Consider the following 18,079-nt stretch of genomic DNA (forward strand, 5'->3'; position numbering starts at 1 on the left):
CAGGATGTAAATTTTTTGGTTGCAGGTGAAGAAGAAAGTCTATGAGAGCTGAACCAGGACCAGACTGAAAGGCTGGATGGGTCAATAGGGTTGAAGGCAAAGATAGATGAACTCACAGCGATGGCGTACATGGTGATGTTGTCTCTCTCACTGTCACCGACAGCCTGCACCAGCTGAGGACTGTCGTGAGATTCACCGTCTGTGATCACGATCATCACCTTCTGAGCGCCAGGCCGGCCGCCACGCTTGAAGGCCTCCGACCTGCACAGCAAAGAAAGATAGCAGTGTGAGTTTATCTGGTGGGCTACTGTGGGGGGTTTATTATTCCTGAGGGATGATTTTGTGTCGGACCGTGCCACGTTGATGCCCAGCGCCGTCCTCGTCTCTTCTCCGCCCCGCTGGTCGATGCTCCTGGCAGCCTCTACCACCTCCTCCACCGTCTGGTACTCACCCAGAGTGAACTCATGGACCACTGTCGAGCCGTACTGAACCACACCAACCTGCACCCGAAACACACAACAATTCAGTCCAATTCTGAAATCCTGCACCTGAAGGCATCACCACACCACTGCTGCGACACCTAACAACCTGACGAGCTGCTGCAGAGACCTTTCGGTCCTGACAGAAAAATCAGTCCTCAGTCCTCAGTCGTGAAAAATGTATTGGTGTATAATATTGAATCTCACGTGACATGATGAACCGACCTGCGTCTGACCTGGGCCAATGTAGAACTTGTGCAGGATGTTGATGAGGAAGTCCTGGACCTCGTACCAGGGGTAGATGGAGTTAGAACCATCCAGAACAATCACAATGTCCATGAACGTCTCACACCCTGCAACATAAAAGAGAATAAGATGGATGGATGGATGGATGGATGGATGGATGGATGGATGGATGGATGTGTGTCGGTTACTCTGCAGGGCGGGGGCGATGGTGTGGGACAGTCTGAAGTTGCGGCCGACTCTGGAGCAGATTCCTGTGCTGTACAGGGAGCTTCCACATTCGTGAGACCAGAGCGGTCCACAGGTCTGAGGACACACATTTATTTTAAATGAGGATGGAGCTCTTACATTACAGTGCCCATGTCAGGACATCAAATGAGCCGTTCCTTCAGATTTTCTCTGAATCTAACCCAGACTTTTGGACCCAGACGATTTGACTTTGATCTTTGGTCTGGATTTGAAAAAAAATTCTGTTTATAAAAACTTTGAGGTAAAGTGATCACCTATATTTCCACATCCCTGTAAAAGTAAGAATTTCATGTTGTCAGTCACTTTAAATGGAGCTGATATGATATGGAGGTCGTCCCTCTGTCATGTGACTCACCACAAAGCTGTTGTCTCTAGGGTTGGAGGTTAGTGACATTCCCAGTCTCATCTTGTCTTTCCGCTCTGAGACATTGTCCAGAGAAAGTTTCCCTGAAAACAAAGAGACACAGTTAATCAATCAGTGCATCATACACACTCATTTTCAGTGTCTGTTGTAGTTCAAGTGTTTGTGCTTTGATCAAACTTCAGCTTTTAGTTTTTGAGACCAAAGTCCAAAGACCAAAGTCTCCAATAATGATAAAGCTGTGTCCTGCAACAAGAGCAGCTGAAATATCTATTTATCTTGTTGCATAAAGTAATTAGTTATGAGTCGACTAATAATACTTTTACTCAAGTACTGTCTTGAATCCAGGTCTTTTTTACATTGTGGTGCTGCTACTTTTATTTTGGTAAAGGACCTAAGTCCCTCCTCCACCATCGTCACAGCAGCATCAGTGATAGAACTGGGGACTGAACTGAAGCTTTAAAGCTCAGTGTGTCTTTGTCTTCAGACTCTTCACACCTGCTGTGACCCTGAGTGTGTGATGGATCTGCGGCGTCGCTCACCCAGGTTGAGTCGACTGCAGTTTGCAGAGGTTCTGGTGTCAAGCGGACACCTGTACACATCACCAGTCTGCTGCTTCCCTGTGGATTCAAAGGGGGCTCCAACCAGCAACCTGGAGACACACACACACACACACACCTGAGGCTCAGGTACAGGCTACAGGAAGTAACACCCAGTAATGGGTTTGCCCTGCAGAGGGTCAGTTCTTACTGGTCATGCTGCTGAGTGAACTGACTGCCTGTACCACCTGCAGAATAAAAGGTTTGTAGAATATGATACAAAGATGATAGAAATGTCCATAAAAACACAACTGAAGTGTTAAACACTGAACATTTAAAATGAAAGGAATCTTTCTTTATTTCTAAAATTTCAAATATGGGCTTAAGATAACGCCAAGGCGCTCTGATGAAGAAGCCTCTGCTAAGTAAACCTTTCAAGAGATTCTGTGCAACACCCTTCAGTAAGCTGGGGAGAAATTAAACCTTCAGTGTTATCCTGAGGGTTTTTTGTGGAAGCGGCCTCACATGGCCCCAGTGGATTATTGCTTTAACAATGGTGCAATATTCAGATTTTTCTGCATGGACTTTTCAAAACCTCTATAGATATTCTGTTGTGCTTCTGTGATAATAAACTTTCCCTCAGAGGTCAGTTCTTGGTGCAGCAGCAGCTGCTGCAGTGATCAGTGTTAAACACAGACCCTGCAGCTCCAGTGTTGCGCGGCGGGCAGATTATTGGTGTTAACCAGAGTAAATACCACCACATGTGGCCTGGACGGTGGTTCTGGGAAGAAGGCTGAGTCACATACCAGAGGACATGCCGTAGTAAAGCGCTAACCCTCAATCTGCTAATGCGTCTCCCGTCCACATCAAACGAGCGGAGAGCGGCGCTGACAAACCACATCCCAAACTGCAGACGGACTGAGTCCACATCCTGCAGCCTGCAGCGGCGTGCAGCAGACAGAGCCGCCTCTGACCCTCTGACATCACTCCACCATGCTGATCATTTCCCAAACAGGTGTTGTGATCTAGCTTTCTGGTAAAACCTCAAAACTATACCTGTGTCGTCTACCTCAACTTTACTGGGCTGTTTGTCATGTAATTGCTTCCCATAATGCCTTTCAACAGCCCTGTGAGGGGTGTGGACCTGGTTCTGTGTACAGGTTCCTCATTCTTCTCTACAAAGGAGTTTCCTCTGAACACTGAAGACTGAATGTTTTGGAGACAAAGCTGAAGGCAGAACAAACACACTTCTAGACACAAACACATGCAGATGGCAGCATGAAGGCTGTCAGGCTACATAAACCCTGGGCTCAACTCCATAAACATGTAGCGCCGGAGGTTTGACCTCAGATCTGACCGGGGTCAACACAGGTCAACGGGTTTCAACAGCAACAGCATCCTGGACCAGACAAACACACAGAGCTCAGTGTGGAGCGCAGTGTTCCTCATGTTCTCTGGTTTATTTGTGAGGCTGCTGTGAAGAATCTGTGACTCAGGACAGCGAGAACACACAGAAGCTGATTTGATTTGCAGCCTCACACTCAGTTTGAAATGTCAACTGTTCATTTCCATTTACATTTTGCAACTCTCTCTCTCTCTCTCTCGCTCTCTCTCTCACACACACACACACACACACACACACACACACACACACACACTGATACACACCACATTAGCTGCTTGACGGTGTCACTTCAGACACCTGCACTCAGTTACGTCTGTGCCTGCAGTTGTCATTCGGTGGCTGGATTGTTGTGATTGTGTAGCTGGATTCATCATTAACAGTGTCAGTGTTTGTTTTTACAGACCTGCTTTTACTTTTTCTTACAGCCAATCATCAGCTTTAACATATTCATATTCAGTTTAATATGTTTTCATAAAAACTGGTCTGAAGCTCATCTGCTCCAACTTCCTGGTTGAGAAACCTGGAGCAGGCCTTGGCCCCTCCCACCAGCTGCTGGCTCCAGGTGTCCAGGTGAAAGAGCAGAGAGGATGAAGATGTTAGAGGAGGAAACATCAGACTCAGCCTCATGTTGGAGCCTCAGTCAGACCCAGACTCAGATGAGGAGTCTGTTGAGACCAGAATCAGAGACTAGCAGACGGATCAGAACCGTTAGCATAGTTAGCATCTTTGATTTGTTTATGTTGTTTGTTAGCTTGTAACTGGCAGTGGCTGACACAGTGTAAATGGTTGAGTTAATGCTAACTCTGGCTCTCTGTACTGACTAGGGTTCAGGTGTATTTAGCCCCGCCCCCCGTCCCCACAAGTTGACAGGATTGGTTCCTCAGGTTCTATGACGTATGAATCCCTGACTGTCTGGATCTGTTTTTATGAGACTGTCATTGGTTCAAGGTGGAAACACTCAGTCATGGTGTCGACTGATTATTTCACTCATCATGTGTCTTTATTATAGAAAAACATGTGGACGTTAACGAGGTGAAACAGCTGATCTTCAGCTCTAGTGACATGAATCAATATTTTTATATATTTATATATTATTATATTTACAAATGACTGTGTCATGTGAAGTGGGAGCCTCATAAAGGGGAAAACACAAAGTATTCTTACTGAATACAATGGTCTCTTTTAGCTCTTTTTGGTCTCCACCAGCCTCTGAGGGGAAACATCTGGCTCTTTAGCTGCTAAATGCTCCACTATCTTCATCAGCTGCTCTCAGACTGAGTCTGGCTGGTTTTATCGGAGCTTGTCTCATGATGGAAATTGCTGCCTGCTGCTCTTAGAAAAGACACTGATAAGACTGTTGAGACTGAACCAAGACAATCAGCTGAAATATGCAGTAAAACCGAGGAGAACTGCAGAGTGGGTCATATTTCTCTTGCTTTCACATACATGTGACCCACTGCTGATATATAGATATTGATTGATTGATTTTTTTTAAAACACAGGCATTTTTCTGGATGATCTGTGAACCCGAAAATCTGTCCTGGGTCAGAGGTCATATGACCCTGAGGTTTATTGGTACAAATATTTTACCTGTGCACTAAGATCATTACTGAAAGAGGAAAAAGAGCAACGAGGACGAGGATTATTCCACCATGGTGAGTCTGTCTGGATAACAGCATCAGGCAAACACCTGAGGAGTTACCAGGCTGCACAGAAAAACAACTGCAGAGTAACGATGTCAAATCCCCCCTTTAAAACAACACACACACACACACACGCACAGAGCAGAGTGATGGGCTTCCCAGAGGGAGGCTGGGGAATAACAAACCGCAACACATAGTTTCCAGATCCACCGCTCCGCCCCGGGATGCAGGAGAAACCAGTCGTGAGACTAACGCAAATACTTTCCACTTATTTACCTGAAACATCAAAGGCAGAGATTTTGTAATCCCAGAGGACTGTGAGGTATTCATCAGGTCTGGAAGGTTTCCAGATAAAACAAGAAAAAGAGCACAGAGAACCAGGAATGTTGCACAGTCTCACCTGCAGCCACAGACACACAAGAGACACAACAGCTGGAGTGTGAGCAGCTCAGTGCTGAAGATAATCTCCCTCAGATAAAACATTTCTCCTTCTTCTCTTCCAGCTGCCTGGTCAATGAATCAGTCTCACTGTATTTGTCCAACACCCCCTTCACACAGGTTGGAGCAGTTTCATGTGCTTTATTGTTTCCCCGGTGGATAACAAACCAAGACAGAGGCGTCTGAAGTTAGTTGTGACTTAGCGTGAAATCTGTGGGGAAGTAATATCAGGACAGTGTGATGTGTTTTCTGCAGCAACGGTTATTCCAGTCTGACTTTCTCTTCGTTCAAACCTGGATGAGGACTCTTCTGTCAAACTGATCTTCCTCTGTCTTCTATTGTCTTCACTTTATTTCATTTTCATCTCATAATCTTAGCACCTTTGTGATTTACTGTCACATTTCTAATTTGATTTCTTTGCCTTATCTGTCAGATGAGATTATTCTATTCTAATTATTATAAACATGTTTCAGTGTTTTAAAGGGGAACTTTATGACAATTTTACCATCATTTTAATGATAAGCTCATTCCATGTCCTGAGGTCGTCTTTGTTTCTGAGGTAAGATCTGAGAGGAGACAAGATAATTGACACAAAGACAGAAGAAAGGAGGAAATTCTGCACCAGTGAGCTTCTGTCAGTTTTATCTCCTGTCATCTCACTTCTGTCCATCATCACTGCATTTATTCTCATCCAGCTTTATCTATATCATCTCACTTCATCTCACTTCATCGTATCTCATCTCACATCTATTTATCATCTCACTTCATCATATTATTTCTTATTTCATCTTTTCTCATTTCACTTCATATCTGGTCTCATCAGACTTCTTTTCGTGATCTCCAGCTTATAGTAACTTCTTCTCCTCCTTATATCAGGTGATCTCCGCTCCCTTCATTTGATCTAATCTCACTTCATCGTATCTCATCGCATCTCGTCTCATCTTCTCTGCGGCCGACAGAGAAGCTGGATGTTTAAACGTGTCTGCTGGTGTTTGAGAGTCTGAAGCAGGTGACAGATGAGAGACCAGACAGACACTTGCAGCAGACTGCTGAAGTGCCAAGAACAAACTGTGCAGGAAGGTGTGTGTTTGCATGACAGGAAAAGAAAGAGTAACAATCTGTGAGGCCATAGGATCAGATGTACATTATGATTTATAGCAGGCTGGACTAAAGTTAAGGTCCTGCCCCTTCAGACATGTTCCACACACAGCGGTGGAAAATGTGTCGTCCCGACATGATCCTGACATCTCAACATGATTCAGTGACACGCAGCTCAGGGACGACACAAACCAACAACCACCTTTCCAGGAATCTTTTTTGAGACTGTTTTTCAACTGACTTTCCCAGGACATGAAACTTAGCTCTTGACAGTCCTCAGTGTCCAATAAATCCCAGCATTCAACAGATATTTGCGTTTTAAGCAGGCAAACAGACAGATAAGGGGCTCTGTCTTCACCTTCAGGTGCTTAGAAACACGACTCACAGAGGCTGCCAGAGGATGAAAACTCAACATTGTCGGTAATGGAGTGGATCATTTCTGTGCTGTTTAGTCATTTAGCTTAAGATCTATTGTCTGACTTTTAGAAATGTGACTTAATCACCTCACAAGAGTTTTTAGAGATGTAAAAGATGCCACTCAAAGGCTGGTTTGTATAGATCTGTAGACAATCACACATTTTATTTCTCTAGAGATATAAAATGTGGATTAACCAGTATGGACTGGTTTCTAAAAGGTGGATAAACCAGTGTAACCTTGTCTCTGATGTGCAGACCAGTACAGACCAGCTTCTAAAGATGCCAACAGATGAGTACAAACTGGAGACCAGTGCAGACTGGTTTCTGTAGATGTGGACAGACTGGTTTCTGGTTTGGCGGGTGATTGTTGAAATGGGATTCTCACCACTGGCGTCCTCCTGCCTCATGTTGCTGGACTGTGTATCCAAACTGGGTTTCTTTAGAACCAGAGAAGATCTTGAAGTTCTTTGTGTCAAAGTTGAAGCAGAGCTGAAGATCTGTAACACAGAAGAAGATGGTTAGTTCAACGCTAACTGACCTTTACTCCTCATGGGAAAATTCATCAACGTTCAGTTTGCAAACTGAAGTTGCCCAGTATGACCAGTGAAGACGAATCATATCTGCAGACAGATGGTTGTTGGATTTTTAGCTGCTGTCGTTTGAATTTGAATTTGAACAAACCAAAAATCAAATGCAGCTACAACACAGATACAATCACTTCCTCTTGGAAAACCGGTCTCTCCACTATCGCTCCATAACTGTCACTCTGTCCTCACACAAACCTCTGCTGAACGGGAAGCTTTACGTCTCTGTATTCAGCCTCTTTGAAATGTAGGAAAGTCTCTGACTGAAGATGTTGACACAAAATGCTGAAGGAAAATGGCTTCCGCAAAAAGTAAATTACACTTCATCACTAAAAGATCTCCTGGACCAAAACTTTCCTCTAAGAGCCCATCTGGCCCCGCAGCCAGATTCTGTTTCTGCTCCACTTTCCCACAGAAACGAAAGAATGAAAACACTAAATCACACACAGGTGCTGCTGATATTTTGTCCTTCCCCACAGGTATGTGGAGGGACAGGATATTATAAACACCTTCCAACACGAGAGAATCCAACACAACGACCAAACCAACAACTGCAGTCCACAATCACTGTGGTTTACACACAAAAAGAACACACAGAGATGGTTCAATATCTGTAGTTCAATCATTAATATTAATGATATAAATATCAGTGAAGGAATAAACAGGTAATTTATTGATAAATGATTCACTAAACCTGTCGCCTGTGACCTGCACACAAACTGAGACAGAAATCACAACTTTCTTTAACTGATCCTGTAGCTGCTGAAGAACTGTAAATGGGAACATTAGCTTAGTTGCTTAGTTAGAGTATCTAGCTTACTAGTTGGTTGGTTGGTTGGTTGGTTGGTTGGTAGTTAGTTAGTTAGTTAGTTAGTTGGTTAGTTAGTTAGTTAGTTAGTTAGTTAGTTAGTTAGTTAGTTAGTTAGTTACTACTCAGCTTGTTACAGTATGTTTCAGTTATTTGTTGAATCTTGTCAACTAGTTAGTTGGTCAGTTACACACAAACATGCACAGTTGCCAGTTAATTTGGTCTAAAACTACCACAGTTAGTACAACAGTCCTGCAGTAAATCTTCCCACATGAAGTTTCAGTGTGAAAGAAGCGACTGATGGTCAGTTTCCTGTTAAAGCATCAACCTGTTTATTGAACCGTCTCAGTTTAGACATGATGTAAAAGCCGTTGACCTTGTTTGAGACTTTTAGCATCAGTTCGTGTCTTCATCTACACCTTCGGTCATATTTCCAAAATGACTTATGAAATCCGTCCAAATCCAGACACATGGACACATGATTTCTTCTTTGTCTTCTCAGAGGACAGAACCTCGTCAGTGTTCATCAGAAACCTTCACCTCTTACTCACACACCTCCTCCTCTTCCTCTGTCCTCCCTCTCCTGCACCGACCAGCTCTGCAGCTTCCTCTGGTTTCAATTAAAATCTCTATCAGGTCAGTTGACAGAAGGAGGGATGGTGGCCTGGAAGGCCATACAGGATGATGAAAGTGACGTCACTGCACTTTTTCAACTTTAGTTTCCACGACAGGAAATAGTGAGCAGCCAGGAAAAGAAGGAAAGACATGATTTCATCCCTCCAACAGAAGACCAGTAGGTCTGAATTCATCTGTGTCATCATGCGGATGAGAATGATCAATTATCAGGAAGGTCGATCCAAGACATTCCTCCACCATCAGATCATAACGATGACGATGAGGATTTGTGAGGCACAGCAAGAGAAAAGTCTAAAAACTGATTTTGATAGAAAAAGGTTTTGTGCTCAGAGCTTCAGTGACCTTCCAACTATTTGAGCTTTTTCCTTTCAGCTGCAGCAGAGAAGCAGAAACTGTGTCACTCTCTGAAATCAGAGCAGCTGAGGAGAAACGTTCACGTGCTGCAGAAAAATATCAACACGTTTCGCATAAAATTTAAACTTTCATCAGTTCTTCACAGTCAGTTTGGACACTGATGTTATTTCATTGATTGTTTTCTGTTTATTTCTAGATGAATGGATGAATGGATGAATGGATGCATGGTTGGATGGATGGATGGATGGATGGATGGATGGATGGATGGATGGATGGATGAATGGTGGATGCTAATTGCCTGCCTTTTATCCTTCAAATGTGACACATCCCGTCTTGTCTCATGTATCTCAACAAATCTTTTACCAACTCAGCCCAAAGTATTTTCATTTGATCTCACTTTCATTTTAACTGATCTCAATTGACTTATTTTGTTTCTCTGAATCTCATCTCTTTGGATCTTCTGTGTTTTACAGTGTAATCGAATGTTTTATGACCTGTTCCATTCTGTTTTGTCTCATCTCCTCTAATCTCATCTCAGTTTGAATTGATTTCATCTCACTTAGTTTTATCTAATCTCATTTTGTCATTTAATTTCTAAAATGAATAAATTACATAATAACAATAATCATTTAAAATTGGTTTAATTAAATGAAATAAATTAATTGTATCCAATCAAATCTGTAATATTGCCTAATCTGACCAAGAGATTATGTAATTTGAATCTGATTATGTAAACTCATCTCAATTTGTTTTATCCCATTTAATCTCATTAAATTTGATCAGATTTAACCTGATCTCATTAAAGTGCATCTTACAGCTCATTCTTTCTATTCTCATTTCATTTTATTTCAACACAACTCATATAATCTTATTTGACCTTTACTTGTTTTATGTTCTCTCCTTCTCACCTCATCTCATCTTTCTGGATATATATCATATTTATCATCTCATCCCATTTTTATTATTTATTTCATTGCATCTTGTGTTGTCTTGTGTCAACTAATTTTGCCTCAGATGATTACATTTATTTATCGTTGAATCTAATCTCAGTCTATCTTCCTCCATATTATCTATATTTATATTCACCTCATCTCATCTCAGGGTCTGGTTTTAAGAGCAGCATTAACGTCACACAGAGATTTTCCTGTAAATTAAATGTGCCAGCCTTGGTCATCATGGGCACTAATTTCCACCCATTCTGTGACCCTTTGACCCCCACCATGATCTTTTGACCTTGTGGTTGTTGCCTGTGTGCTGAGGTATTTCCTCTGTGCGCTTCACTTTGTCTCCTCCAGCTGTGTAAATGAACACAGAGCTCCAAAAACTCAGCGGTTTGTTTGCCAGCCAAGGCAGCGGTGATGAATTTGGCTGCTGAGGACAAAAATAAAAAGACACTTAAAGAGAGGAATAATGGGGAAATTGTCTCTGTCTTTAAGCTCTGTTTGTTTCCTCTGGGGCTGAGAGGAATCCGCTCCTGTCTGAGCCGAGCCAAGGACCAGCTCGATTTATCTGGGCTGTTGGCGCAGGACAAAAAGAGACCTGCCAGAGCAGAGATACGAGATCCAGATCCAAGTCTGACAGTCTCCTGTCGCTGCCTCTGGATGAGCTGACGGATCTGACTGATCCTCCCCAGGAATGATGACACATTTTTTACATTCTTTACACGGCGGGGCAGACTTTGTGACTGATTCTGTTTGTATGTGTTCATACGAAGGTGATTTTCCAGATGTGTCTTTGCTGCTCTGATAATTGAAAACAGATTGAGATCCAGCTGCAGCTACTGCAGCAAGAGAGAGAATATTTTTGTTAGAAGAGAAACAAAGTCTGTGCTGTTTTTGTGAAATCTCCAGTTTTCAAAGCAGATGCAGCAGTGGGTAATAAGTGTAATCAGGTCAAGGATGGGATTGATTTAGGGAACAGAGCTCTTGTCAAGCAGCTCGGAGCCAAACGGCGTCTGTGTGACTTCCTCCAGCAGGCGGGCAGACGGCTCTACTGGCTCAGCATCACTGTGGACTGATGCTCACGTTGACCACAGCCAGATAACCCTTCACCTCCGCGACAGGCAGCACAGGTCAGAGGTCTCAGCCCTCAACAGTCTGTGTAATATTTTCTGAGCTGTCAGAGCAGAGGCAGCAGATCTGGTCTGAATGCCTGAAAAAAGCCCAACATTTCAATTTTTCTTACTAATCAAACAAGTTACAAAGGATAAAATTCAAAAGATTTTTTGGCTCCTTAGTCACACATTGTAAATTCAGCTTGTATATAATCAACCAAGCATCACTTCTTTTATTCATAGGAATGTATTTCAGTTCTTTCACTCTATTCAGAGTTTGTGAAGTAATCAAAAACTCCAGAGCTTCTAAACAGACACTGGTGACATTTATTGTCAACTAGTCTTTTTAAAGCCAAGAATTTATTGTACATCTCAAAATAATCAGTATGTGCGAGTCAAAACTTGACTGAAAGAAATGCCACTTGGTGGATTATGTATATGCTGAATTAAAAAGTGAGTCCTGCTGTTTCAGAAAATGTGTTGAGTCACATACTGTGGTGTAAATATTTTTCCCTGTGGACAAAGACTCACTAAATTCCCAAATTTTTTGAATGACATTTGGTGTGAAAGTTTCTCTTTACGTAAGATGACACGTATCTGGGATTGGCTTGATCACCATCCAGTGCACAGTGTGTTACCCCAGCACTGGCTGAAAAAATGAAGAGCACATTTTATTTTCTTTAGTTATATAAAACTTTTAACGTCAGACAAATTTGTCAGAGTTCTATCTCTGGAGCGGAGCTGCTTCTTCATGACAAATAAAATGAAACCACCATGCGTGTCTGTGGTTACTAAGAAGTGCTGCTGTGATGACAAGCCAGCGGCAGGACGGCCAAGTAATATTTCTATTATGGTTTGTTTTGTAATAGTGCAGTGCCACATGGGCGGAGGGTAACAGCAGAGAGAGAATACTGAGTGTCACAAAGACTCAACAGGACACTTTGAGTCCATTTAAAGACAATTTAGTGGGACACAAAACCCTCCAGGACAAGTCTTTTTCGAGTGGGATTAACCCCACCTTTCTGGGACATCAAGGAGGTTAAATCAAATGCAGACAGTCACTAGAAAACAGTACTGGACGGAGTGCAGGGAGAAGCTTGTGTGCTTTAGCCTGAGCCAGGCAGGTGGGAACTGATGCCTTCCTGTGCGTTGTTACCAACCACAAACTGACAAGCAACAACAACAACATCATGACTGATGCTTCGCTGTGTGAGTTTAACGATCAGCCTAAAAGCCACAACGTGCCATAAAAACCATTCCAGCCTCTGAGTTCCTGCAGCAGTGCTCATCACGTCACAGCCAGAGCGCTCCGACCTGCAGGCTGAACCTCACAGCCTCCTCACCAAACCCTACCCAGATTCAATTTACGGGGCCAGTGGGACCATAACACTCAGCCTCAATGTATGGAAACACAATTTAATCAGGGGGGAAACAGGAAAATGGTCTCTGAGTTCATCCACTGGGGATAAAGTGGTGTAATTTGTAAATTTGCACAGTGTTGCTGTGCTGGCAGGGGAGTGTGAAGATGGATCTGCCTGTGCACCACGTCTCTCCTGAGATATTACAACCACTATTTTACAGCTTGTCATAAGGTTTGGTGAAGAGTTAACAGCTCTAAGAGGGTGATTGATTCCTAATGACTGTGGTGACCCCTGATGACCTTTTCTCTTACCATCATGAAGTCACAATTGTTAAATAAGAGAAAATCTTAATGAAATATGGTCAGAATTTAGTTTGGTGCAAATATTCACAGTGTCCAGAGGAGGATTCCTGATGTTTCTTCGAGAAGCAACGTGAAAATAAATAAATATCAGACACAAAGGCACCAGAATTAGAATCAGAATAAGTGGGTTGAGTCCAAAATTCTTTATAAGTTTATGAAACAATCCAACATTTTCTCTAACTCCAACATCTGTGATTGGCCACGTGTGATTTCAGCTCCTCTCTTTTGTCATTTTTCACACATCTACTGCAACTTTTCAACAGAGATGTGTTTGGGAAGAGACCAGTATATATATCATATACATTTCCAAATAGAGATGAGTGATTTTTTTTATCTTTCACAGTAAATATATCAACATTTCTTGGTCACAGTTTTCACTGAGCCAAAACTCCAAGAGTCCAGAGATTTCCAGGTTAAGGTTCTTGGAAGAATCTGGATCATATCTGGTACTTTTTTTTATCTGACACCTTATAGTGTCGTGATGGCAGCGTGTCCAGTCCAGATTTCATCATATAGTTTGACATATCTGTATAATTACATCTCTGGACCAACTGTTAATATAGGTTGATCTGACATTATTGAAGTTTCTAATATCTACATCAGTGTCAGGCTCAAATATCATGCCAGTAAGTTTGTCATAATTGTTGAGTCCTGGCTAAGGAGTTTTGTGCGGTCACACTGACCTTGACCTTTGACCCTTGATCACTGATTCTAATCAGTTTTTACTTGGGTTCAAGTGAATGTTTTTGTCAGATTTGAAGAAGTTCCTTCAAAGAGTTACTGAGATACCGAGCTCACGGGAATGAGACAGACAGACAACCTGAAAAATAATGTCTCGTGATCTGACAGCAGACAAACTGCTCACTGTTCAATTTAAACTCGCAGATTATCATTAAATTCACTGAACACATTCCTGCTCCTCAGAGGATGAACCTTCTGGACGAGCTCTTCTCTGTTCTGTGTCATTTACTGACCATGTTCCTCCACAGAAGAAGATCAGATCACCTTCCCTCTGGCTCCGCCTCTCAGGACAAACTTTACTTTTCAGCAGGAATCTTCATTCATTGTGAAGTTTTACAGAAACTAATGAATGTTCAGAAATGTTTAATTTTGCTTTGAACCAATCCACATGTTCTGCTTCAAAGATGTGTCCAGAGGAAACACCCTCAGACCTCAGAGCTCAGTCACTGTCCAACAGCAGATGCTCGTCAGTGAAGATGAAGACTTGAGCTCATGCTGCATCCTGTGTCGTCTGAACTGGAACCACTCAGGACCAGGCCAGATCAGAACTACACATCCAACGGACCTGACCCGTGAAGCCTTCAGAAAGATCCAGGTGCTGCATGAGAAACCGTCCTGACAACAACTCAAAACAACTCAAAGCTCAAAGATGTCGGTTCAAAATGAAAATGAATATTTTTGTTTGAGTCTTTAAAAGTGAACCAGACACGAGATCAGCAGCTTAACGGCCTCAAATACATCTCTTAACTCACAGAGTGAGATCACCGCATCACTGAACCGGGCTCTCTATACTGTTATCAATCTGTCGCCACGGCAACAGGTGGCCTCCAGTAAAAATCAGTCTAATTAGGAGGCTTTAAACTCACATCAATACAACAGTTCATCATCAGCACCACCTGAACACACTCATCCATTCATCTCTCTCTCTCTCTCTCTCTCTCTCTGTGTTGCTCGTTCACCCGCTCACCTGGGAGGAGGCTGCAGGTCCACAGCAGCAGCAGAAGGTGGTAATAATCCATGAGTGTGTTTGGGAAAGAGGTAGAGAGACAGAGAGACAGAGAGACAGAGTGTGAGTGTGAGTGTGAGTGTGAGTGTGTTGTTTGAGGGTTGATTCTGAACTCTGCTGCTCTGATGTGTGAAGGAGAGAGAGCAGGAGGAGGAGGAGGAGGAGCGCAGTGGACACACCTCCTCCTGCCTCATGTGTCTGCGTTTACACACACACACACACACACACACACACACACAAACAGAGCTCTGGCTTTTACAGAGCCTTTAACTTCACCTTCCCTTTTCAAAACAGGAGCTTTAATGTCACGATCAGAGCACAAACAGGAAATACCTCCATTTGTGTCTGTGATCACACCAAAGACCAGATGTGAACATCTGTCCAATAATCCTGAGGAGAAGGTTACTGAGGAGTTCTGGGATTCCTGAGTAACAGGTAGGCAGGCTGTAAACACAGCAGTGTGGCTGTAAATACACTCAGAACATCTAGTGTGTGTTTGTACATTTAAACATGTAGAAAATGTGAGTGAAGAACAGAAGCTCAGGACTCTGCTGGATAATCTGACCTTCATATACGTTAAAGTTCTGACCATCATCCTCTCTTCTGATTGGCTGACTGAGTGATCCAATAAAAATATAGCAGCTTTCAGGTAAACACTCAGAGAAACCAAATCCTGCAAGGTTGGATGGTGGGTCCAGGTGGGCGGGGCTTTGTTGTGACGTCACAAAGTTCCAGAAGTCCTGACGGCTGGTTTTAAGGCTCAGTTTCTGAATACAGGCTGTGTGCATTTCTCTGTGGACTGAGCCTTTGATACTTTCACAGTATTAATATAGAACCTAGACCTGCTTTATAATCACAAACACATGGACATCTACCTTTAGACTGGATGGAGCTTTCAATGATTATACTGATAAAACATGAGACGGGAGGTGAAAAGGAGCTGACATAAACTAATAAATGAAAATTCAAAACTGGCCTGAGGTTTGTCAGTCGTGTGACTCAGAGTACAGGTGGTAACACTTTATTGCAGTAGAGACAAACATCACTCTGCTGCTGCCAGATTTATCTCAAATAAACCCATAGCTGCAAATGCAAAACGTATCATTAGTTTTCTCTTCATCGTAATCTTTAGCTTCTACCTGCAACAACCACTGACTGACTGAAGCCTGCAGTCAACCATCAAACAGCAAATTGTCCTGTCGACACACAAGTTTTTGTTCAGCTCCAGCAAATGAAATATAGCATCAGTCAGCTTTAATAATGTTCCCCCTGTTTCCAGTGTTCATGCTAAGCTAAGCTAACCAGCTGCTGGCTGTAGCTTCATATTTACTGGGATCAGTCTCAACATCTGACTCTCAGGGACAAAGAAGAAGATTTATTTAAAAGTCAAAACTTTCAGTAAATTGCTAACCTTGAGTCCCCAGATGGGACACTGTAAGTGTGTCAACACATTTGTTTCCACATTGTCATTACTGTGTGCGCACACACACACACACACACACACACACACTTTCCCTCCCCGTTAATAAAAAGATACTGCCGTGCTGCGAGCTGGACGGCAGCAGGCTGCTGTCACTCTGCTGGAAATAACAAGTGGAAACTCAGAGTCAAAGCAGACGAGTTAAAGTGAAACAGCCTTTAAATCAGCCTGAGGGTCAGTCAGTGAACACAACACCCTGTTACTGCCCAACATATGTACTGTGCATTCAGACTGAAGACAGCAGAACCAACCATCACCCACATAACTTCGTAGACTGATGCAAAGAGTGAATATCCACATCTCTACCCTGTGAAGTTTTAGTCCTAGACCTGCAGATATATGCACATGTAAATCATTATGAATATTAATTATTTGAGACTCACATATATAAAGCTCCCATTTTCATTCATTCTCCATTGATTTGATGCATCATTCTCAGTCTTGTTGAGAGAGAATATGGGACACAAACAACAAAACTGTTGTGCACAAAGAAAATACTGCAGCAACAAAACTGCACAATCAAGATCAATGCGAGATCTTTTTCAACACACTGCACCAAAACATAATTTCAAACCAGCAGTAAACACCAGTGCATATGCTACAGCAAACAAGCACAAAGTGCCACTGCTGCTTTAACAGTTGTTTTATGTCAGTGAAGTCCTCACAACACTGGTGTTTCTGTTCAAACACAGCAAACTGACCTGATTGGACAGATTTCAGTAATTTTTCACCAAAGAGCCAATTGTGAGTCTGGAATCAGTCTGACAGTGTCTGGAAATTTTTAAAGATTTGACCAGTTGAACAAAATTGTGTGTTATTAAAAAACTATGAATATATCAAACATGTCTGGTTATAAATGTACAGAAAAGGTGAATCTCTGTCACCTGTCACTTCTGTCACTCACAGGCTGAAACAGGGAACGAGTCAGATCCCTGACAACAGAGTAACAAACACACAGAAACAGACTCACAAACATCACAGCCCAGAGAATAAACTGCTCTGAGATCATTTCAAAAACAGAACAAATAACCAGACTCAGACTGAGAAAACTGCTGTAATGAAAATCACTGAGCGTCTGAACAGAGCTCTTTAATTTCCTGACTCTCAACAACTTCTACTAAATGTTGGAAAAATGTTGGACACACAAACATGGAGAAAACGACAACTGTCAAATCGTTTCATGTGTTTGGCTCAGAAAGTCTCAAACTCTTTAATATACATCACCCAGTTTTCTCAGACCCTGGATCAGTTTGTGTCAAACAACCTCAGCCTGTACGTTTCATTTATCAGTAACATGGAGAATAACAATAATAGCCAGGGTCCTGATAGTTACACAAATGTATAGTGATGAAAACTCACATCACAGATCCAGCTGTGACGTTTCCACCCTCTCATCACCTGACCTCCACCAGCCAGTCACCCGCTGCTGTTTGCAGATCTGGTCGAGAGGAAACGTTCACAGGCTGAACAGGCTGGCCCGAGGATGGATCCCTGTGGGACTCCATACGGCACAAATCCAGCCCTGCCTTCTAGATCCTGAACCATGTGAGGACGGTTCCTGAGAGTCCAGCCCAGTTTTCTCATGTATCCATCAGTACTTTCTGATCAACAGTATTAACAGCTGTTCTCAGATCTATCAAGACCAGGACAGTTTTTTTAGCACAGTCTGTATTTAGGGAAATGTTTTTTCGTACCTTGATGGGCAGTTTCAGTCCTGTGATGTTGACAAAAACCTGACTGGAAGTTGTCATAGTAACCATTTATGTTCAAGTAGTTAAAAAAACTACCTTCTCAGTAACCTTGCCTATGAATGGGAGGTTTG

General features: G+C 42.6%; 1 protein-coding gene across 1 annotated transcript in view; it reads right to left on the bottom strand.

Annotated features, from left to right (window-relative positions):
- The window catches only part of itga11b (integrin, alpha 11b), a 33,872-nt gene extending 19,012 nt beyond the window's left edge, over positions 1-14,860 (bottom strand). The window contains exons 1-8 of the mRNA XM_071460906.1: positions 14,739-14,860; positions 7,258-7,369; positions 1,875-1,984; positions 1,327-1,418; positions 914-1,028; positions 705-832; positions 352-500; positions 117-261 (exon numbers count right to left, since the gene is read on the bottom strand). Coding sequence (XP_071317007.1) covers positions 117-261; positions 352-500; positions 705-832; positions 914-1,028; positions 1,327-1,418; positions 1,875-1,984; positions 7,258-7,369; positions 14,739-14,790 — 903 coding nt within the window. The 5' untranslated portion in view covers positions 14,791-14,860. The remainder of the gene's footprint in view (positions 1-116; positions 262-351; positions 501-704; positions 833-913; positions 1,029-1,326; positions 1,419-1,874; positions 1,985-7,257; positions 7,370-14,738) is intronic.
- Positions 14,861-18,079: the final 3,219 nt, after the last annotated feature.

This window comes from Trachinotus anak, unplaced genomic scaffold, assembly GCF_046630095.1.
Source record: "Trachinotus anak isolate AG129_WGS33_773 ecotype Australia unplaced genomic scaffold, CSIRO_AGI_Tana_v1 ptg000002l, whole genome shotgun sequence".
In the NCBI taxonomy this organism is placed as follows: Eukaryota; Metazoa; Chordata; class Actinopteri; order Carangiformes; family Carangidae; genus Trachinotus; species Trachinotus anak.